General features: G+C 33.4%; 1 protein-coding gene and 1 non-coding gene across 3 annotated transcripts; both read left to right on the top strand.

Annotated features, from left to right (window-relative positions):
• The first annotated feature begins 2,444 nt into the window (after nt 1-2,444).
• On the top strand, nt 2,445-9,073 carry LOC107619362 (tropinone reductase homolog At5g06060). Of its 2 annotated transcripts, none has more exons than XM_016321629.3 (5): nt 2,445-2,643; nt 3,215-3,422; nt 5,052-5,268; nt 7,464-7,576; nt 8,803-9,073. In XM_016321629.3, exons 1-5 carry the CDS (start codon nt 2,555-2,557, stop codon nt 8,974-8,976), a joined length of 801 nt encoding a protein of 266 aa, XP_016177115.1. In that variant the 5' UTR covers nt 2,445-2,554; the 3' UTR covers nt 8,977-9,073. The 2 variants fall into 2 exon arrangements, with proteins under 2 accessions (XP_016177115.1, XP_016177116.1); XM_016321630.3 differs by having other exon boundaries at nt 2,459-2,636.
• Nucleotides 9,074-22,201: 13,128 nt separating this feature from the next.
• LOC148546424 (small nucleolar RNA R71) lies at nt 22,202-22,309 on the top strand. Its single transcript, XR_015901275.1, has one exon. It is a non-coding gene; the product is annotated as a small nucleolar RNA R71 (small nucleolar RNA).
• The last annotated feature ends 966 nt before the right edge of the window (nt 22,310-23,275 follow it).

Genomic DNA, 23,275 nt, shown 5'->3' with positions numbered 1-23,275 from the left:
GTTGACTTTATTAGAAGATACTTATGTAAGATATAATATTTTAGTTTTTCGTAGAGTATTAGTAGTAAATTCTAAGTGGTATCCTGCTTATTTTGATATGGCTATGCTTACTTTAGTGTGGGATGTATGAAAATTCAAAATTAACTTCATTCTAGTACTTTTGGATCATTATTATAAATATATTTTTAGTTACAGATAATTTTTATTATTTAAAGAAATTATTTAGTATAATTATATATTTATTTTTATTTTATAATATTTAACTCATTTAATTAAAAATACAGAATTATTATATATGTAATCATATTACTAAATATTATGTTGTATTAATAATTATTAGAATATATATATATATATATAGAAAATAAAAAAAAAACGAGGGACCTAAGGCTACATTTATAAATGGTAGTGATGGTATACAATGTGGCTACGCTTTACAGGTGATGCAGTAGCGTTGAAAAGCGTAGCCTATTCTGGTAAAAATAGAAGCTGAAAAGTGTAGCCTTTGGTCCTGGACAGCATCACTTGAAAAGCGCACCCTATTCCCAAATGCCAAAAGTGTAGCCCTTAATGCAGAAAAGTGTAGCCTTTGAGAATAGGCAACGGCCGAATATGAATCACCCCAAAAAGCGTAGCCGTAGCCCAGAAAGCGTAGCCTTAGCCTAAGGCATCATTTTTTTTTACTCTTGAATACACTTTTCAAGTGTACCTGAATGGGTGTTTTTCTTGTAGTGAATTAAACTCAATTAGTTAAAGTTCCAAATTCACTTTTTTATTTCTCTATCATTTTGATTATTATTTAACCTAATCAAATTTTATTCTTGTGTCCTCACTCCTTTATTTCCTTAAACCCTCTTCTTATTTTTATATTTTCAACTTTTTTTTCTATTTCTTGTCTAGTGGTTATCTTCTCTTCATCAAAAAATAAATTTTTTATTTTTTATTTTTTTTAAATAACTCTCTATGACTCTATGTATCTTCTAATTTCATTGTTTCTCTTTTTGATATTTTCAATTACAAATTTTAATTCAAACAATTATAGTTTAGGTATTAATCTAATATTTTATTTTCTTCGTGAGTTTATATATTTTATTTTATTCTCGGTTTATTCATTTTTATTACTTATTTTTTATCTTTTGTTCTATTATATGTACCTATGTTGGGTATAAAATTTTAAAATGAATTGATTAATTTACTAATTTAGAATATATTTTTTATTTTTAAAAATAGTAATAGAAAAATATTTTAATTACAATACATAATTAAACAAATGCATAAAATCTTTCATCTAACATTATATCAAAATTAACTTAAAAAATATATAACAAATTTAATTATTTTAAAAAGAAAGAAAGAAAAAATTATGAATTATGTTTCTGTTATTTTATATAAACATATTTTTCATAAACAGATTTAATTTTTTTAGTATTTATATATAATTCTAGTTTCAAATTATAAATACTAACTAGTGTATCATTAGGTACTAATGTGCCAATTAATTCAGTTTTTATTATTAAATGTGTATAAAAAATTAGTTAGGATAATAAGCTAAGGTATCTATAATTTAATTAAAATATTTTAAGTTCAAGTTTTAGAAATAAAAAAATATTTTTTTATAAATTATATATAATGAATAGTATTTTAAGAATGAAAGTGTTCACTAACTCTTTTTAATTTTTATATCTCCATACAATTAATAATATTTAACAAAATTTATTTTAGTATATATATATATATTTTTCTCCCACTCTTAAAATTTTCTGGGTCCATCACTGGTCAGGCGTGTGAACGTGGCCGCAGGGCGTGCACTTTGAGAAGTTCTTGGCGCTATTTTTCCGTGTCCAAAAAATGATGGTAGTGTGCAGCTCAAACTAAACATTCACTCTAGGTATATGCATATTGTTTTGAAACTCTAGACATTAGCTTTCTAATACAATTGAAACTGCCTCATTTGAACATCTATAACTCAAGTTATGACCACTTAAGTGTGAAGAGGTGCATACAATTTGGAGATTTAGGTGTCTTTAAGACATGATTTTGATTCTTTAGATCACGTTTTTGCTGTATTTGTGTTTTTTTTCTTGGAAAAATTTTTTATTCTTGTTTATTTTTTAGCCAAAAATTCTTGAAAACACATAAATGCTATCTCAACTCCAAATATTTAATTATTTATAAAATTCTATCAAAAAATATAAAAAATTTTATTAAAACCTCAAAAAAAAAAATAAATAAAAATACTTTAAAAATAACTTAAAATGACATGTCATAACTAAGACATGTTAGTGAAAAACAAATCATTATCTAACGTTTTCTTCAACAGAACACATGTACGTGTTCTGAGCTTGATCATTTATGATTGAAACAAACATGAACCACAAGATTCAGACGAATAATCACCATCCGTTCTCTATAAATATATCTACTAGTAATATATATATATATATAAGACATAACTTCTTGTAGCTTGACAACAAATCCTAGATAATTATATTGTACATGTTTTGGGCAGTCCAAATTAAAGGGTTTCTCTGAGTCTTTGCTGTGAACAAGAAAAATGGGGGAAAGGAAGCTGAACTTCAAAGATAAACGATGGTCACTCCATGGAATGACAGCTCTAGTCACAGGAGGATCTCGAGGTATTGGGTGAGTTTTCTAATTACGTTAATTTCATCTCATCTTTATAGAGGGGTGTTAGGAAGCCAATAGATTTTGTGATTTGTATCTATTAATTAGTTATTATTATTATTATTTTTAATAGTGTGAAATTACGTCTAATAGTATGAGATTACTCACTTTTTTTTTTACTGATTAAGTACTAGCTAGATTTTAATAAAAATACTAGCCTTCTAAATTTTCTCCATATATATATATATATATATATAAAATTTTATGATAATATATATAATCAATTCTTTTATCTTATCAATATATATATATATATATATATTAATTAATTTTATTTTTAGATGTATGTGATTGATAATATAATTTTATGATAATATAATCAATTTTTTTATCAATACCAAATATATATATATATATATATATATATATATATATATATATTTATACAGTAATTAATTTATTTTAGATGTATGATTCATAATATATATATATAATTTTACTCTTATTTATTTATTTATTTATTTAGTTTTATTTGTTACTTTTTTAAAAAAAGACTTGCTTTTGTTTTACAATCCTCCATTTCTTTTAGGTATGCAATAGTGGAAGAGTTAGCAGAATTTGGGGCAGCAGTTCATGTATGTGCACGAAATGAAGCAGATATTGATAAGTGTGTGGAAGAGTGGAAAAACAAAGGATTAAATGTTACGGGATCTGTTTGTGATGTTTCATCCCGTGATCAACGTCAACATTTAATAGAAACTGTTGCTTCCATCTTTCATGGCAAACTCAACATTCTAGTAAGATATATCTCAAATTTGGACTAGCTTTAACAAGATTTTATGTTATTTTAGTTAGTTTTATAAACTTGGTTAAACAATAAATTGATTGATGTTGTATATTGATATACACGCTCTGGTTATGTAGGCCAAAATGACTTTTAATTAGTATTATACAAATGTTAAAAGTTAGCTAACAAATTATTTGTCATGTCATATTTAATATATTTTTTCTTCAGCAATGTAATGAGTTTTTGCTGCAGAATTAAATATTTTTACAATAAAATAATTATAAATACCAACAATTTATCACCTTTATATCAAGGTTAAAAAATAATATGCATTTCTGACATAGAAAAATAGTGGTTTAATTTTTTTTTTGGTACCAATAGTTTTATTAAATTTGTAATTAAGTTCATATACTTTTTTTTTTCAATTACATTATATTCTTTACATTCTTTTAATTTTATAATTAAGTTATTTCTAATATAAAAAATATTAGAATTAACTTAATATTTCTTTTCAGATTAAAGATATCACAATTAAGAACCTAATTAGATCTTTGACTATGTAGTAACGGATCCAGAAAATTTTGATAGTGGGGGCGAAATATATATAATATGATAATAATTTTTATAATAATAATATTACGTTTACATAAAAAAAATTAGCTATCAAATTATCTACTATAGATTGGTGTATAAATACATATATTATTTAACTTATTTTTAATGTGTATTTTGTATTTCAAAATTTGTATTTTAAGATTTATTCTGTATAAGTGATTATTTTATGTATACGTAGCATAATTGTTGTTATAATTATATTTTGTTATTGTAAAATATGATTAGGTCAAAATATCTAATTACATATTAAAATACTAAAATAGTAATTTAAATAATAACATATAATTTAAAATTTAATATTTTTATATTTCATATTTTGAAACCTTGACAATATAATTAAAATGTCTTTTCTTTTTGTATATGTCGTTGAACAATCATTTAAAACTCAACTTTTATACAATTAGCTCTTGATGATATTTATAGTTGAAAAAGTTCATTCAATTAGTGTAGTTATAAAAAACTAAAGCTAATTTCAAAAGAAAAAACACAAATGGATAGATAATATTCTTTCGAGTCGATTTTTAAGAAAGAACACTAATCTTATTTAAATTTAAAAATTGATCATTATAATGGACATCTAATATGAAGTACTCAAATTGACTATCAAGTGTCGAAAGTTGAATAAAAAATTATTGTGGGGTCAAATTTAATAATTTAGTGAGAACAAATAAATATTATTATTATTATATACTACTCAATAAAATTTCAAATTGTAATGGGGCAATTGCCCCCACACGGCCACACCCATAGGAGTAGATGTGTCCCTGACTATATGTGTCGTTTTGGAAGAAATATTCTGTTAATTTTAAAGTTTTTGATTTTAAAAGGACTTAATTACAAAATTAAAAGTAGTGTAGAAACTTATCAATTGAAAAGAAAAAAAAAATGTAGAGATCTAGTTGCAAGTTTTATGAAATTATAAAGACTAAGAGTCTAATTAAACCGCTCTTATTTTTCCTTTTCTTCCCCCACAAATTCATTGCATGCATACATTTTAATTGATTTGTTAGATTTTATTTTTCAGATAAATAATGCTGGAACAAACACGCCTAAACACGCCATAGATTATACTCCTGAAGATATGACAATTACAATGAGTACCAATTTTGAATCTGCTTACCATTTGTGTCAACTTTCATACCCACTTCTAAAAGCTTCTGGATATGGGAGCATAGTATTTGTGTCTTCCATTGCTGGTTTAAAAGCTTTGCCTTATTCTTCTATTTATGCATCAACAAAAGGTATGTTCTCTTTTCTCACAATTCTTTTAAGTCAAAGGAAAAATTAGAATTTTAGATTGCAATTACAGTGTGAAATACAACCCCAAATACTATTCGTACCATAGATCACTTGATACAATATCTTTACTTTGTTCATATAAAAATATGACATTTTTTTTATGAGTAATGCTAAGAACTACCTATAACAACCAATTTTGGCTAATACTATACCAAATTATTAAATAAGTCTAGTATGAAGCCAATTAAAAATACACTTTTGTTGAGTTTAAATTTCTAAATTTCTTCTAATTGAGTTTCGGATGTTCTTGTTTTTAATTAAGAATTTTGAATATTTTTTTTTATGTTAAATGTTGGTCGTATAATGTTGGTTTCTAGTCTTTCTCTTTTTTATTCAATTAATTATTTAAAATTTGTATTTATTTTTTTTAAAAGAATTTACAATAAATAATTTGGGTTAATGCAAGACGTAGTAGTAATCTTTTGACTACACGAACTACAAAGAGATAATAGTAATAGTCTAATTTTAGTTAAGAGTAGGTTGTTACAACTGGTTTAACTGCTTCTGTTATAACTAGTGGTGGAGCTTAGTTCAGACAAGGGGTGGCCATGGCCCCCCAAACTTTTTATAAAAAATTTAGTAGTACTTTTTCAAAAGATAAAAAATAGTTCAACTGACTTAAATAATTTATTATGACTTAAAGTATCTAATAAGTTCAATAAACAACACTTTCTCTATCTTTAGGTTCAAATATAAAAAATTAGATAGCTTTTATTTATTTAATTTAATATTATTTTATATTTTACTATTTATTTAATTTAATTTTTTATATGATAAAAAATAATAAAATATTCAATAAGTATTAATATTATTGTATTTGTATAAATTAATAAAAAAATTCAATAAATATTATAAATTTTAATATTTGTCCTTCTAACTTCTTCTTTATATATTTTACAGGATATATATTCAAATTTTTATATAAAATAAGAATGAAAAATCAAAGAATTGATACATTTTTTAAGAATAAGGCTAATATTTAAGAAAGAGAACATATAACTTTTACAATATCAACACATGTAGATAGTTCTTCTACTTTAATGAATCATGAAGAAAGTGAGATATAACCTTCAAAAGTTCAAAAAGTTATATCTGATGACTTTAACTTTAACTTTTTGGAACGAGATCTTGAAAAAGGGCTTTAAATTTGGCAGTATCACCCAAACCAGAGAGATGAGACTAGAGGAGTTTATCTTAAATGAGGTCCATATAAAAAAATATTTTGACAATTATTTTCTATTTGGCCCCCCCAAAATTTTGTTTCAAGTTCCGCCACTGGTTATAACAGTTTCAGTTAGCTTTTGTTAAAACTAATGTCATATATATACACCTTGTATCAATGAGAGTAAAACATTTACCTGTCTTTTGGGTTAATAGTCAAATTAGTCATTAAAAGATAAGACATTTTCTAAATTTGTCCCTAAAAAATTTTTTTAATCAAATTAGTTCTTTAAAGATTACGAATTAATCAATATGTCCTTCAGTTACTCCACTAACAATTTTCGTCAATAATTAATTATGTGAAATATTAACTGATAGCATACATGACACATAACATGTTTAATTAGACGTTGACTAAATATCTTTACGAAAATATATCAATTTAGTTATTAGGTCATATTAGGAATAAGATTTTTGTAATTGAGAAAAATGACTAAATTAATAATTTTCATAAATATATTTAGTCAATATCCAATTAGACATATCAGGTATTATATATGTTATCAATTAACGTTTTACAACATCAATTTTTGAAGAAAATTGTTAATGGAGTGATTATATTGGAAGACAAATATGATTAATTCGCAATCTTTAAAGGACCAATTTGATTGAAAAAATCTTTCAGGGATAAATTTAAAGCATATCTTATCTTTTAAAAACTAATTTGACTATTAAACCTTTACCTTTTCTAATCACAATTCTTCTATTGTCTTCTCTCTCTCACTGTTTTACTTCTCATACAAACCACATAAGAGTACTCACACCTTGTATATTGAAATTCGACACAACCACAATATTGCAATCACATCATACAATGTGTTCTGCAGTTTAAAATGACATTGGTCAAAATTTAAGGTGAAAAATTTTGAGTAATTTATAGCCATTTTTAACATATTTGAATATATGATGTTAACAGGAGCCATGAATCAGCTAAGCAAGAACTTAGCATTGGAATGGGCAAAGGATAATATTCGTGTAAATGCTGTAGCACCAGGATTTGTTCTGACCCAACTATTGAAAGATATCATGGTATGTAACTCTTGCTTTAAATATTAAAAAAAAAAAAAGAGAAAAGAAAAAATGTATTATTTTTCATGAGATTGATTCACAATACTTCCTTTTTCTTATAATACCTTCAAGTAGAAGTAGTACCTTATAATGACTCCTTGAAATGCATTGTGTCCATATATATATATATAATTTGGAGAGTAAATAGTAGAATTCGTCTTTCAAAGATTATTCATTTTTTAAATTGGTTCTAAAAGATTTATTTTAATTAAATTTGTCCTTAAAAAATTTTAAGTTGGTCATATTAGTCCTTTCGTCACTTCTCAAAAATTTGTTGATATGATACATTAAGTGACACCACAACACACACTTGACAGTTTTAACTAGGTGCCAACATGATAAGTTTATCAAATTAGATAAAATAGACACTAAATTGAGGAATTTTAATGCCTTAAAGTCTCGCTCAATTTAAGATTGATTTGATCTAATTGCATAAACCTATCATGTTAACAGCTAATTAGAACTGTTAAGAGTATATTATAGTCAGTATGAATTTGGATCCTCTAAATTTTGAATTTTCACTTTAGAGAATAAAGTGTGATCCCTCACTTTGAATGGTTTCTTTCTATCATATTTTCTTTTGGTTCCATCTATGAAATAAAAGGTGAAAGATCACATTTTACCCTCTAAAGTGAAATTCAAAATTTAGAGGATCCAAATTCAATCAGTATGATGTCACTTAACGTGCCATATCAGCAAATTTTGACGTCGTTAGCAACAAAAGTGACGAAAGGACTAATATGACTAATTTATAATTTTTTAGGAACAAATTTGATTAAAAAAATTTTTAAAAACCAATTAAGAAACAAATGATCTTTTAAGAACGAATTTAACCATTTACTCAAAATTTGGGATTTAAGGCTCTTATCATAGTCGAACGAGACTAAGTTAATTCTATATATATTCCAGACAATTGTTGGACCTTCCTATTTAATTGTTGTTAGGCCGTATCAGTTAATGTCAAACTAACATATGAGAGATTATTTCACAAACTAACACAAATCACAAATCAAAATTGGGAAGTCTGGATTGATTAAATTAAAATTTCCAAGAAAATATTTTAGATTTTATTCAACAAGTTTTGACCAAATAAAAGGTCAATAGAACTATTTTTCAGTATATACTGCATAGCGTACTTTAACTCATGCATAAGTGATAAATGTGAATTATACCTACTTTTGTTGTAGAGAGGTGTTGATGGTGACTGTGAGAAGGTTGTAAGTGCTATGACATCTCAAACTCCACTGCGACGTGTTGGAGAACCAAAAGAAATATCATCGCTGGTTGCTTTTCTTTGTCTTCCGGCAGCTTCGTTTATCACTGGACAAACTATAGCTGCAGATGGAGGCTTCACAATTTAAGCTGTATTGTCATGACTCAAAATTTTAAAGTTTAAAGTATGTAAAAACTTTCAATTATTTTCGATAATATTGTGTTTCAGTTATTTTATTTATTTAATTTTAAATATGTATATATTTTATAATTGAGATTAATAGCTAAAATTATTAAAATATTAATATTTCTGATATACTTAAAATACTTCTTAAATAATAAAAAAAAAAATAATGTTATTAGTATCGCTACATATCTAAATCTTTTTATCAATGGAGTACTATCAATGCAAGTTGGCTCAAAAGAAGTAATCTCATCAATAAGTGCATGTAAACACACTCCAACTCACCCATTAATGTGAACGTTTTGCATAAAGTGCTTTGTATTATGAATACATACTAAAAAAGGTTGTTTCGTCTCTCACTCTCAATTCATTATTGAAATTTCAAAATCACTTACAAATCTCTCAAACTCTCACAATCGCTATTTTTTTATTGTATACTCTCTCTCGTAAACCAAAGAGGATACCAAACATACCAAAATGCAAAAGAAAGAAGCATCAAAGCAAGTAAATCATGAACTCTTATTTTTTTATTTCTCTTTATAGCAAATTAGTACTTTCATCTCGCATTTTTTTTTTTCGCGAAATAATATTTTTTGTGAATTTAGTAGAACCTGTTTGTAGCAAATTAGGAACAATATTTTTTGTGTGATCGAAAGGCACAAAAGAATTAGTAACACTAGCACACAAAAACACATTTAAATGTATTTTTCGGCTGAGTGAGTCAAGATTTTGGACCTATAGTCTTTTGATAATTTTTGTATCATTCACAAAAATTTCTGCCATTTCCAGCTAAATGAGGTGCTTTTATTGTTGTTGAACTGATCGTGTGGTATTAAACCCATATATAAGATATCTACCCTTTTTTTGTGTCATTTACTATCCTAATTTTTTGGATCCAAAATGCATTTTCATGTATTTTATTGGTTGTGAGTAAAGTGTAACACCCTACCACACAGAGTCTTATGCTTAAGTCATAAAATAGAGGTGGCGAGGTATTACGACCTCTAAAAGTAAAATTTAGTATATATAGTAGTGTGAAAAAAATGTTTATAACTAGGAGCCTTTGAAGAAAAAAGAGTAAATCAAAACCGTTTGAATCGAAAAGTGCAACACTCCGATCAATAACGTGAACGAAACAAGTAAGGGATAAGCTAACACGAAGAGATATATAAGAGAGTGTCAAAATACATATATCAAGTCTCAGAACTCGGTTTGTGAAGTTAACCGGTCCGAGCATATAAGTATACATACATATATAAAGGATCTACCCAAAATAAAACCCAAAACACAAAATACAAAATTTGTTTCTCCAAAATAACCTCTAAGAGGAGTTAATACAATATATATATATATATATATATATACAGTGGAGAATATAAGTATCTAAACAAGTATATAAGGTCAAAATAAAATCCCGAGAGCTAAGGATCTTCGCTAAAATGGAAGTCTTCAGCATGCCTTAGCGAGGAGCCTCACGTCCTGCATCTGAAAACCACAAAATCTACATGGGTGAGAACTGGAGGTTCTCAGCATGGTAACAGTGCCCAAATATCTAACATGTAATGTCTTAGGAAAGCCGAAGGCAATCCTAGAACTCCCAGTTTATAATCAAAGCATATAAATATACTAAACCATAAGGAATGAAAATAGGCAACTACTTAAGGATCTTCAGTCCAACTAGATATCCCCTTTCCAAATCCTTCGAACCTCCCAACCGCCTCCAGTACTTTGATATGCAAACACAATTATATCAAACAAAGAAATGCACAAGTAGGAAGCAGATATAACAGTTAGGCAAATATCAAGTAATGATGCAATCAATTAGGCATTCCAAACAAATCACATATAATGCATATGATGCATGCCTGTCCTAGTGGCTGATGAGTCTCATCTGTCGGTTGTAAAGCCAACCCGACAAGTCCTAGTAGCTAACCATTGGACTGTCCATCTGTCGTGCATCCCCAACTCGAGTTATCTCACATTATAAATCATCATTCACATCCAACACCCTCAATGGTATATATTCACGGGGCCGAAACTCATCCAAAACTTTTACAGTGTCCGGCCACACTTACGACATACGGTCAGCAGAGTATCGAGTCCCCACCTGGAGCACGTGGTGGCTAGCCACTGCTTTCACCCAGGGAAACTCGTATCTCAGATAGGTGGAGTGCAACAATTATAATATAAAAAATTCAGCATATATGCATTCAATCTCAGCCATACATTAACATTCATCTCAGCCATCCGGCTTAAAATCATAATTCATAATCAGTCATAAATCATCATCACACACAGCCATTCGGCTCATGTCATACTCAACACTCCAACATCCTCAACAACTCATATCATCATTATTGATCATAACTCATCATAATATCCCTTTTCTTCATCCACAAGTTACCTCCTTCCCTAGCTTTCTCCCAATCACTAATTATTTTACATTGATTTAAGATTTAAAGGATGAAATTAGGGGTTTATAAGCGTGAAACAACATCTCGGAAGGTTACAAGCTTGTTGGGAATGTGAAAGACATGAAAACAAAAGCTTTAGAAAAAAACAGGGTTGCGTGCGTACGCACAGAGGTGTGTGCGCACGCCTAGAAGTGTTTTCAGAAAGTGTGCGTACGCACAGAAAGTGAAATTTCCATTGTTGAGTGCGCGCACAAGGTGTGCTAGCGCCATCAACCGAATGTCATTCCTAACGTGTGCATGTGCACAAGGATGTGCATATGCACAACTTGCAAACCTTCGTTGGTTGTGTGTGCGCACAGGGCGTGCTAGCGCTCCTATCAGTAGCCCTGTTTCCGTGTATGCGTGCGCACAGGTTTAAAATTTCACGGGGTGTGTAATGCGTGAGCATCTTTCCTATCTTTTCCTAGTGAATTTGCATCTAATTTCTTGAGTTTAATTAAGAATTAATTATATTTTAGCCACTATGGATGCTATTTTGAGTTTTGTGCAATTTTATTTAATTTAGGTAGCATTCGGATGGATTTGATGAAGTTTCTGCAGAGAAAAAGAAGAAACCAAGGAGATGACCAGCGAATACCGACGCGGACGCATGGCTCACGCGCCCGCGCGGAATAGAGGAAATCGCAATGACGCGATCGCGTACCTGACGCGAACGCGTGGACTGGAATCTGCACAAATGACGCGAACGCGTGGACGATGCGAACACGTCACATGAGCAATCTGCAGAATTGACAGAAAATGCTGGGGGCGATTTCTGGGATGTTTGACCCAGTTTCTAGCCCAGAAAATACATATTAGAAGCTGCAGAATGGACAAATCAAGTGGTCCCCACCCATCAGTTAAAGACTTGTTAATTAATTCGAATTTAAATTCAAATCTTATATTAGGAAAAGATATTATTATTTTAATTTTAATTTTAAAAATTTGATTTTTAAATTATTAGGATTAGTTATAAAAGGGACCCCAACAGGGTGGTTCCAGAACAACATTCCACAACATTATTCCATACAAATTTACATTCCATATTCCATGAGCAACTAATCCTCCATTGTTAAGGTTATTAGGAGCTCTATCTATTGTATGGATTGATATTACTATTTTTCTATTTTAATTCATGTTTTGATTTATATTTCAATAATTGTTTTCGTTCTTTATTTTATGAATTTGGGTGGAACGGAAGTATGACCCATGTTCTATTTGAGTTCTTGTAAAACTTGGAAAAGCTCTTTACTTGAACAATAGCTTGAAAACATATTATCCTAAATTTCTAATTGTTCGTATTTAACAGGATACGTGACATATAATCCCTTTATTTTTGGACAATTAGGATTCTTGTGGCATATAAACTGGAATTTGATCATCACCCTCTAATTGGAATTAATTGACCAAGGAATTGGCAGTTGATGAATTTTAGAGGAGACTAGGAAGGTCTAAGGAATTAGGGTCTAGTCACAAATAGTTTGCCATGAATTAAATCTTGCATGATTAAAATAGTTAATAAGAAAAGTCAATGCAGAAAATAGATAACTCTGAAACCTTAACTGCCTTCTCAATATTTTATTTTCAATTTATTTACGTGCCTGCCTTTGATATTCTAAGTTACTGTTTGTCTGTTTGTCTAACTAATCCTATCAAACGCTATTGTTGCTTAATCCATCAATCCTCGTGGGATCGACCCTTACTCACGTAAGGTATTACTTGGTACGACCCGGTGCACTTGCCGATTAGTAAGTGTGGTTGTAAATACCACATCAAGTTTTTGGCGTTGTTGCCGGAGATTGATTGTGATTAACAACTACTCGTTGTTTGATTGCTTAGATTAGATAATTTTTTTATATTTTTTCTATTATTATTAATTTTTATTTTTTTTTATTTTGCATTTTTTTCTTACGATTATTTTTTCTTTTTTCTTTTCTTTACGTTAATTTTTTTCCCTTTCGTTTACGTTATTTTTTTCTCTTTTCCTTTTCGTTTACATCCCCCTCTCTCCTTTATACCGTACCTTTTTTTTACTTTTATTAAAAATAATAAAAAATTAAAAATTAAAAAAATTAAAAAATATATATATATTTAAATAAATAAAATAGCACTAAAATTTATTTTTTTAATTTCTGAATTTAAGTTTGGTGTTACCCAGTTAATTTTATTTTAATTTTTCTGTTTATTTTTTCTTTTCAATTTTCAAATTTTTTTTATTTTTTTATTTAGTATTTTTATTTTATTATTTTACACAGGTTACCTCACAAGGACTTCTCTGCACTTTGACGTAGAGAGTCCCATTTTTTCTTGTTTTCTGCTTGTGTATGCGTAGGAATAGAGACGAAGAACATCTCTTAGACTTTGATCTTGAACCTGAAAGAACTTTCAGACGACGTTTACAACAAGCAAGACTTTACAAGGCTGCAGAGTCCACTATAGCAAATAATAACGCTGTTAATGCCAATGTGGCAAATCCGGGGGATGAGCAACAAAGGAGAGTGCTTGGCTCTTACTCTGCCCCTACTGCGGATCTTTATGGAAAAAGCATTGTGGTGCCTCCTATAACTGCAAACAACTTTGAGTTGAAGCCACAATTGAACACCCTGGTGCAACAAAATTGCCAGTATCATGGTCTTCCTCACGAAGACCCAAATCAATTTATCTCTAATTTTCTACAGATATGTGATACTGTGAAGATAAATGGAGTGAACTCAGAGGTGTACAGACTCATGCTTTTCCCGTTTGCTCTGAGGGATAAAGCAAAGCTATGGCTAGATTCACAACCAAAGGAGAGTCTGAATACTTGGAAAAAGGTTGTTACAGAGTTTCTCACTAAATTTTTCCCACCAAAGAAGCTGACTAAGCTTAGGTTGGAGGTTCAGACCTTCAGGCAGAAGGAGGGTGAAACTCTTTATGAAGCTTGGGAGAGATACAAGCTGCTGACTAGGCAATGTCCTCCGAACATGTTCTCCAAGTGGACCCAACTAAATATTTTTTATGAAGGCTTGGGTGAGATGTCCAAGATGAGCCTAGACACTTCTGCAGGCGGTTCACTACACAAGAAGAAGACACCAGAGGAGACTATTGAGCTGATTGAATTGGTTGCAAGCAACCAATATTTATACACATCTAACAGGAATCCTGTGAACTCTGAGACCCCTCAGAAGAGAGGCGTGTTGGAGGTAGAAGCTGCGAATGCTCTTCTTGCTCAGAACAAGCTTATGTCTCAGCAAATAAATCTACTTACTCAACAGATGGGTGGCATGCAAGTCTCAGCTATCAACACCCAAAATCCACCACAGGAAGTCTCTTATGACGTGGCAGGTAACTTTATGCAAAATGATAATTATGATTATGCTCAACCTTCTGCTGAACAGGTGAATTACATGGGGAGTGGTCCTAGGAATCCCAACAATGATCCATATTCTAAGACATACAACCAGGGATGGAGAAATCACCCAAATTTTGGATGGAGGGACCAACCTCAGAGACCTCAGAACTTCAACAATAGTTCTCAGGGCGATTTCCAGCAGAGCAATGATTTAGAAGCAATATTGACAGGTTTTAGACAGGAAACTAGAGCATCCATCAAGAACCTGGAGATTCAAATGGGTCAATTAGCCACAAAAGTTAATGAAATTGATCAGAGGACCACTAATAGCCTTCCTGGTAACACAATTCCAAATCCAAGAAAGGAATGCAAGGCTATCACCGTAATAAGTGAACAAGTGGCAAGTACAGAAGCACAAGTTATGCAGGAAACCAGAGCCTTCATTAGAAACTTAGAGGTTCTAGTGGGCCAACTGAGCAAACAAATACTTGAGAGGTCTGCAAGTACATTTCAAGGTGATACAGTGGTGAATCCAGGAGAAGATTGCAAGGTTATTCAATTGAGAAGTAGTAAAGTAGCTGGCTCTGAGACCAAGGCCAATGAAGAGTTAGTAGAAAAAGAAGTTCCAGAGGAGAAGAAGGAAGAAGTAGAACACGCCCCTCCAAAGTGTGCGGACAACCTATTTTCAGACTCTCTTGACGCTCATCCTACTTTGCCAAAGGCTCCTGAGTACAAGCCTAAAATGCCATATCCTCAGAGACTTCAAAAGGAGACCAAGGACAAACAGTTTTCAAAGTTCTTGGAAGTCTTCAGAAAGTTGCAAATCAATATTCCTTTTGCTAAGATTTTGGAACAAATGCCTCTCTATGCCAAGTTCATGAAGGAGCTGTTGTCAAAGAAGAAGTCTTTAAAGGGAGATGAGACAGTGGTCCTGACTAAAGAATGCAGTACCATCATTCAGAATAACTTACCAAAGAAGATGCCAGATCCAGGGAGCTTTCAAATTCCATGCACCATTGGGAGCACAACCTTTGAGAAAACGTTATGTGATCTGGGAACAAGCATCAATCTAATGCCCTTGTCTGTGATGAAGAAGCTGCAGATCCAAGAGGCACAACCCACAAAGATAGCATTACAGATGGCGGACAAATCTATGAAGCCTGCATACGGATTAGTGGAGAATATCTTGGTCAAAGTGGGTAAGTTCTTCCTCCCAACAGATTTTGTAATTCTTGATACAGGGAAGGATGAGAATGCCTCTATAATTCTAGAAAGACTATTCCTAGCCACTGGAAGAGCTCTGATTGATGTAGAAGTGGGTGAATTAGTGCTTAGAGTGCATAATGAGCAACTGGTCTTTCATGTCTTCAAAGATGTACATTCAACAGGTGAAGAAGAGAGGTGCATGCAGGCTGAGCTTATTGATCCAAACCTTCAAGAACCCCCTGATGATGCACAGCAAAATTTGCAACTCAAACCTCCTGTGGTGACAACCAATAAAATTTCGCCTGACATCAAACCTAAGTTTGGTGTTGGAACTGCATCATCCACCAAGGAGGAAGTCCCCAAAAAGAAAAAAATACCCAGAGGATGGAGAAACAAAAAGATCCCCACTGAAGGTTTCTCCCCAGGAATGAAGGTGGTGTTGACTAGCAATCCAGCATGGGTTTATACAGTAATCAGAATCCTCTCTCTGGAGCATATTGAGCTACGTTATGGAGATACAGAAAAGAAGTTCAAAGTAAGGGGTGAAGAGCTGAGTGGTATGCGAAATTGCTACTCAGGTTGTGAATTGTTGTTCGAAATTGATTCCCTAGCAATGGCACCAAAAACGGATGCACAGGACCATGGTCTAAACATATCTTCACAACTTCGCATAACTAACCAGCAAGTGCACTGGGTCGTCCAAGTAATACCTTACGTGAGTAAGGGTCGAATCCCACAGAGATTGTCGGTATGAAGCAAGCTATGGTCACCTTGTAAATCTCAGTCAGGCGGATATAAAACAGTAATGGGTTTTCGAAAATAAATAATAGAATAGGGATAGAGGTACTTATGTAAATCATTGGTAGGAATTTCAGATAAGCGAATGGAGATGCTTTCGTTCCTCTAAACCTTTGCTTTCCTGCTATCTTCATCCAGTCAGTCTTACTCCTTTCCATGGCTGGCTTTATGTGATACATCACCACTGTCAATGGCTACTTTCGGTCATCTCTCGGGAAAATGATCCAATGCCCTATCACGGCACGGCTAATCGTCTGGAGGCATCACCCTTGTCAATGGCTTCATCTTATCCTCTCAGTGAAAATGATCAACGCACCCTGTCACGGCACGGCTATTCATCTGTCGGTTCTCGATCATGCTGGAATAGGATTTACTATCCTTTTGCGTCTGTCACTAACGCCCCGCAATCGCGAGTTTGGAGCTCGTCACAGTCATCCAATCATTGAATCCTACTCGGAATACCACAGACAAAGTTTAGACCTTCCGGATTCTCTTGAATGCCGCCATCATTCTAGCTTACACCACGAAGATTCTGGTTAGGAGATCTAAGAGATACTCATTCAGTCGAAGGTAGAACGGAAGTGGTTGTCAGGCACGCGTTCATAGGGAATGATGATGATTGTCACGTTCATCACATTCAGATTGAAGTACGAATGAATATCTTAGAAGCGAAACAAGATGAATTGAATAGAAAACAGTAGTACTTTGCATTAATCTTTGAGGAACAGCAGAGCTCCACACCTTAATCTATGGAGTGTAGAAACTCTACCATTAAAAATACATAAGTGAAAGTCCAGGCATGGTCGAATGGCCAGCCCCTCTGATCTAAGAACCAGGCGTCCAAAGATGTCAAATACAATAGTGAAATGTCCTATTTATAATAAACTAGCTTCTAGGGTTTACAAGAGTAAGTAATTGATGCATAAATCCACTTCCGGGGTCCACTTGGTGTGTGCTTGGGCTGAGCTTTGAGTGTTGCACGTGTAGAGGTCCTTCTTGGAATTGAACGCCAGCTTTTGTGCCAGTTTGGGCGTTCAACTCTGGTTTTGGATCCTTTTCTGGCGCTGGATGCCAGATTTGGGCAGAGAGCTGGCGTTGAACGCCAGTTTGCGTCATCTAAACTTGGCCAAAGTATAAACTATTATATATTTCTGGAAAGCCCTGGATGTCTACTTTCCAACGCAATTAGAAGCGCGCCATTTCGAGTTCTGTAGCTCTAGAAAATCTACTTTGAGTGCAGGGAGGTCAGAATCCAACAGCATCAGCAGTTCTTCTTAAACCTCTGAATCTGATTTCTGCTCAAGTCCCTCAATTTCAGCCAGAAAGTACCTGAAATCATAGAAAAACACACAAACTCATAGTAAAGTCCAGAAATGTGAATTTAACAGAAAAACTAATGAAAACATCCCTAAAAGTAACTAGATCCTACTAAAAACATACTAAAAACAATGCCAAAAAGCGTATAAATTATCCGCTCATCACAACACCAAACTTAAATTGTTGCTTGTCCCCAAGCAACTGAAAATCAAATAGGATAAAAAGAAGAGAATATACTATAAATTCCAAACTATCAATGAAACATAGCTTCAATCATATGAGCGGGACTTGTAGCTTTTTGCCTCTTGAATAGTTTTGGCATCTCACTTTATCCATTGAGGTTCAGAATGATTGGCATCTATAGGAACTCAGAGTTCAGATAATGTTATTGATTCTCCTAGTTCAGTATGATGATTCTTGAACACAGCTTCTTTATGAGTCTTGGCCGTGGCCCTAAGCACTTTGTTTTCCGGTATTACCACCGGATACATAAATGCCACAGACACATAATTGGGTGAACCTTTTCAGATTGTGACTCAGCTTTGCTAAAGTCCCCAATTAGAGGTGTCCAGGGTTCTTAAGCACACTCTTTTTTTGCTTTGGACCTTGACTTTAACCGCTCAATCTCAAGTTTTCACTTGACACCTACACGCCACAAGCACATGGTTAGGGACAGCTTGGTTTAGCTGCTTAGACCAGGATTTTATTCCTTTAGGCCCTCCTATCCACTGATGCTCAAAGCCTTGGGATCCTTTTTATTACCCTTGCCTTTTGGTTTTAAGGGCTATTGGCTTTTTGCTCTTGCCTCTTGGTTTTAAGAGCTTTTGGCTTTTTCTGCTTGCTTTTTCTTTTTCTTTCTATTTTTTTTTTCGCCTATTTTTTTTTCTGCAAGCTTTGTTCTTTGCTGCTTTTTCTTGCTTCAAGAATCATTTTTATGATTTTTCAGATTATCAAATAACATGTCTCCTAGTCATCATTCTTTCAAGAGCCAACATATTTAACATTCTTAAACAACAACTTCAAAAGACATATGCACTGTTTAAGCATACATTCAGAAAACAAGAAGCATTGTCACCACATCAATATAATTAAACTAAGTTCAAGGATAAATTCGAAACTCATGTACTTCTTGTTCTTTTGAATTAAAATATTTTTCATTTAAGAGAGGTGATGGATTCATAGGACATTCATAACTTTTAAGACATAGTTACTAACTACTAATGGTCATGTAATGAAGACACAAACACAGATAAGCACATAACATAGAAAACAAAAAACAGAGAAAGTAAGAACAAGGAATGAATCCACCTTAGTGATGGTGGCGTTTCCTTCTTGAGGAACCAATGATGTCCTTGAGCTCTTCTATGTCTCTTCCTTGTCTTTGTTGCTCCTCCCTCATTGCTTTTTGATCTTCTCTTATTTCATGAAGGATGATGGAGTGCTCTTGATGTTCCACCCTTAGTTGTCCCATGTTGGAACTTAATTCTCCTAGGGAGGTGTTGATTTGCTCCCAATATTTATGTGGAGGGGAGTGCATCCCCTGAGGTATCTCAGGGATTTCTTGATTTGCAGCCACATGTTCTACCACTGAGCTATAGACCCTTGAGATGAATCTTTCCATCTCCCATGACTCGGAGGTGGAAGCCTTTGTCTTCCCTTCCCCTTTTTTAGAGGTTTAGGTGCCATCAATGGTAATGGAAAAACAAAAAAGCTTATGCTTTTACCACACCAAACTTAGAATGTTGCTCGCCCTCGAGCAAAAGAAGAAGGAATAGAAGAAGAAGAAGATATGGAGGAGATGGAGGGATGTGTGTATGGATGTGAGTGGTGGATGGAAAACAGAAGGGATGGTCATGAATGGAGAGATAGAGGGTGAGGTGGGTGGGGATCCTGTGAGATTCACAGATCCTGAGATGATCCTGTGGGTCCACAGATCCTGAGATGATCCTGTGGGGTCCACAGATCTTGAGGTGTCAAGGCATTTACATCCATGCACCAATTTAGGCATGCAAAATGCCCTTGCACACAACTCTGGGCGTTCAGCGCCAAGTTGGTGCCCATTTTGGGCGTTCAACGCCCATTTGTTGCCATTTCTGGCGTTGAACGCCAGAACCATGCTTGTTCTGGGCGTTCAGCGCCAGGATGTTGCCCATTTTGGGCGTTCAGTGCCAGAACCATGCTCTGTTCTGGCGTTGAACGCCAGGCAGATGCTTCCTCCAGGGTGTGATTTTTCTTCTGCTGTTTTTTATTCCGTTTTCAATTTTTATATTTATTTTGTGACTCCACATGATCATGAACCTATAAAGACATATAACTAAGAAAAATATAGTTAGATAAAAATTGGGTTTCCTCCCAACAAGCGCTTCTTTAATATCAGTAGCTTGACAGTGGGTTCTCATGGAGCCTCACAGATGTGCAGAGCTTTGTTGAGACTCTCCAACACCAAACTTAGAGTTTGGATATGGGAGTTCAAACTTAGAGTTTGGTTGTGGCCTCCCAACACCAAACTTAGAGTTTGACTGTGGGGGCTTTGTTTGACTCTGCTTTGAGAGAAGCTTTTTATGCTTCCTCTCCATGGATGTAGAGAGAGATCCTTGAGTTGTAAACACAAGGTTATCCTCATTTAATTGAAGGATCAATTCTCCTCTGTCCACATCAATCACAGCTCTTGCTGTGGCCAGGAAAGGTCTTCCTAGGATGATGGATTCATCCTCTTCCTTTCCAGTATCCAAGACTACGAAATCAGCAGGGATGTAAAGACCTTCAACCTTTACTAACACGTCCTCTACTTGTCCATAAGCCTGTTTTCTTGAATTGTCTGTCATCTCTAATGAGATTTTAGCAGCTTGCACCCCATAGATTCCCAGTTTCTCTATTACAGAGAGGGGCATGAGGTTTATTCCTGAACCAAGGTCACACAGAGCCTTAAAGATCATGGTGCCTATGGTACAAGGTATTATGAACTTTCCAGGATCCTGTTTCTTCTGAGGCAATGTCAGTTGATCCAGATCACTTAATTTATTGGTGAACAAGGGAGGTTCATCTTCCCAAGTCTCAATACCAAATAATTTGGCATTCAGCTTCATGATTGCACCAAGAAACTTGGCAGTTTGCTCTTCAGTAACATCCTCATTCTCTTCAGAAGAGGAATACTCATCAGAGCTCATGAAGGGCATAAGGAGGTTCAATGGAATCTCTATGGTCTCTAGATGAGCCTCAGAGTCCTTTGGTTCCTCAGAGGGAAGCTCCTTATTGATCACTGGACATCCCAGGAGGTCTTCCTCCTTGGGATTCACGTCCTCCTCTCCTTCTTTGGGTTCGGCCATGGTGCTTATGTCAATGGCCTTGCACTATCCTTTTGGATTCTCTTCTGTATTGCTTGGGAGAGTACTAGGAGGGATTTCAGTGATCCTTTTACTCAGCTGGCCCACTTGTGCTTCCAGATTTCTAATGGAAGACCTTGTTTCATTCATGAAACTTGCAGTGGCCTTGGATAGATCAGAGACTAAGTTTGCTAAATTAAAAGTATTTTGTTCAGAGTTCTCTGTCTGTTGCTGAGTGGATGATGGAAAAGGCTTGCTATTGCTAAACCTATTTCTTCCACCATTATTAAAGCCTTGTTGAGGCTTTTGATCCTTCCATGAGAAGTTTGGATGATTTCTCCATGATGGATTATAGGTGTTTCCATAAGGTTCACCCATGTAATTTACCTCTGCTATTGCAGGGTTCTCAGGATCATAAGCTTCTTCTTCGGGAGAAGCCTCTTGAGTACTGTTGGATGCAGCTTGCATTCCATTCAGACTCTGGGAAATCATATTGACTTGCTGAGTCAATATTTTGTTCTGAGCCAATATGGCATTCAGAGTATCAACTTCAAGAACTCCCTTCTTCATAGGCGTCCCATTACTCACAGGATTCCTCTCAGAAGTGTACATGAACTGGTTATTAGCAACCATGTCAATGAGTTCTTGAGCTTCTGCAGGCATTTTCTTTAGGTGAATGGATCCACCTGCAGAAGTATCCAATGAAATCTTTGATAACTCAGATAAACCATCATAGAATATATCCAGGATGGTCCATTCTGAAAGCATGTCAGAAGGACACTTTTTGGTCAGCTGTTTGTATCTTTCCCAAGCTTCATAGAGGGATTCACCATCTTTTTGTTTGAAGGTTTGAACATCCACTCTAAGCTTGCTCAGCTTTTGAGGAGGAAAGAACTTGGCTAAGAAAGCCGTGACCAGCTTATCCCAAGAGTTCAGGCTGTCTTTAGGTTGAGAGTTCAACCATATTCTAGCTCTGTCTCTTACAGCAAAAGGGAAAAGCATGAGCCTGTAGACTTCAGGATCTACTCCATTAGTCTTAACAGTATCACATATCTGCAAGAATTCAGTTAAGAACTGAAAAGGATCTTCAGATGGAAGTCCATAAAACTTGCAGTTCTGCTGCATCAGAGAAACTAATTGAGGTTTCAGCTCAAAGTTGTTTGCTCCAATTGCAGGAATGGAGATGCTTCTTCCATGTAAATTGGAATTAGGTGCAGTAAAGTCACCAAGCATCCTCCTTGCATTATTATTATTTTCGGCTACCATTTCCTCTTCCTGTTTGAAAATTTCTGAAAGGTTATCTTTGGATTGTTGTAATTTAGCTTCTCTTAATTTCCTCTTCAAAGTCCTTTCAGGTTCTGGATCTGCTTCAACAAGAATGTTCTTGTCCTTGCTCCTGCTCATATGAAAAAGAGAGAACAGAAAAATAATAATAATAGGGGTCCTTTTTACCACAGTATAGAGGTCCCAGTGTGAGTTAGAAGAAAAGAAGAAGAAGAAATTCGAACACAGATGGAAGAGAGGGTTCGAATTTGGGTGAGATGAAGTGTTAGTAGATGAATAAATAAATAGAGGGAGATGAGAGAGAAGGGGAATTTTCGAAAATAATTTTTGAAAAAGAGTTAGTGATTTTTGAAAATAGTTTTTGAAAAAGGTTAGTAATTTTCGAAAATTAATTTTTAAAAATTAAAATAATTAGTTAATTAAAAAAGAAATTTTTGAAAAAAGAGTGAGATATTTTTGAAAATTAGAGAGAGAGAGTTAGTTAGGTAGTTTTGAAAAAGATAAGAAACAAACAAAAAGTTAGTTAGTTAGTTGAAACAAATTTTGAAAAGG

The sequence above is a fragment of the Arachis ipaensis genome, chromosome B9, assembly GCF_059453495.1.
Source record: "Arachis ipaensis isolate K30076 ecotype BB chromosome B9, ASM5945349v1, whole genome shotgun sequence".
NCBI classification, from domain to species: Eukaryota; Viridiplantae; Streptophyta; class Magnoliopsida; order Fabales; family Fabaceae; genus Arachis; species Arachis ipaensis.
This window is presented reverse-complemented; position numbering and strand designations above follow the sequence as displayed.

Excerpts from the sequence above, each read along its gene's own strand:
- LOC107619362 (XM_016321629.3), top strand. The coding sequence starts at position 2,555 with ATGGGGGAAAGGAAGCTGAACTTCAAAGATAAACGATGGTCACTCCAT. Across the intron at positions 5,269-7,463 it reads TATTTATGCATCAACAAAAG|GAGCCATGAATCAGCTAAGC; the intron begins GTATGTTCTCTT and ends TGATGTTAACAG. Across the intron at positions 7,577-8,802 it reads AACTATTGAAAGATATCATG|AGAGGTGTTGATGGTGACTG; the intron begins GTATGTAACTCT and ends CTTTTGTTGTAG.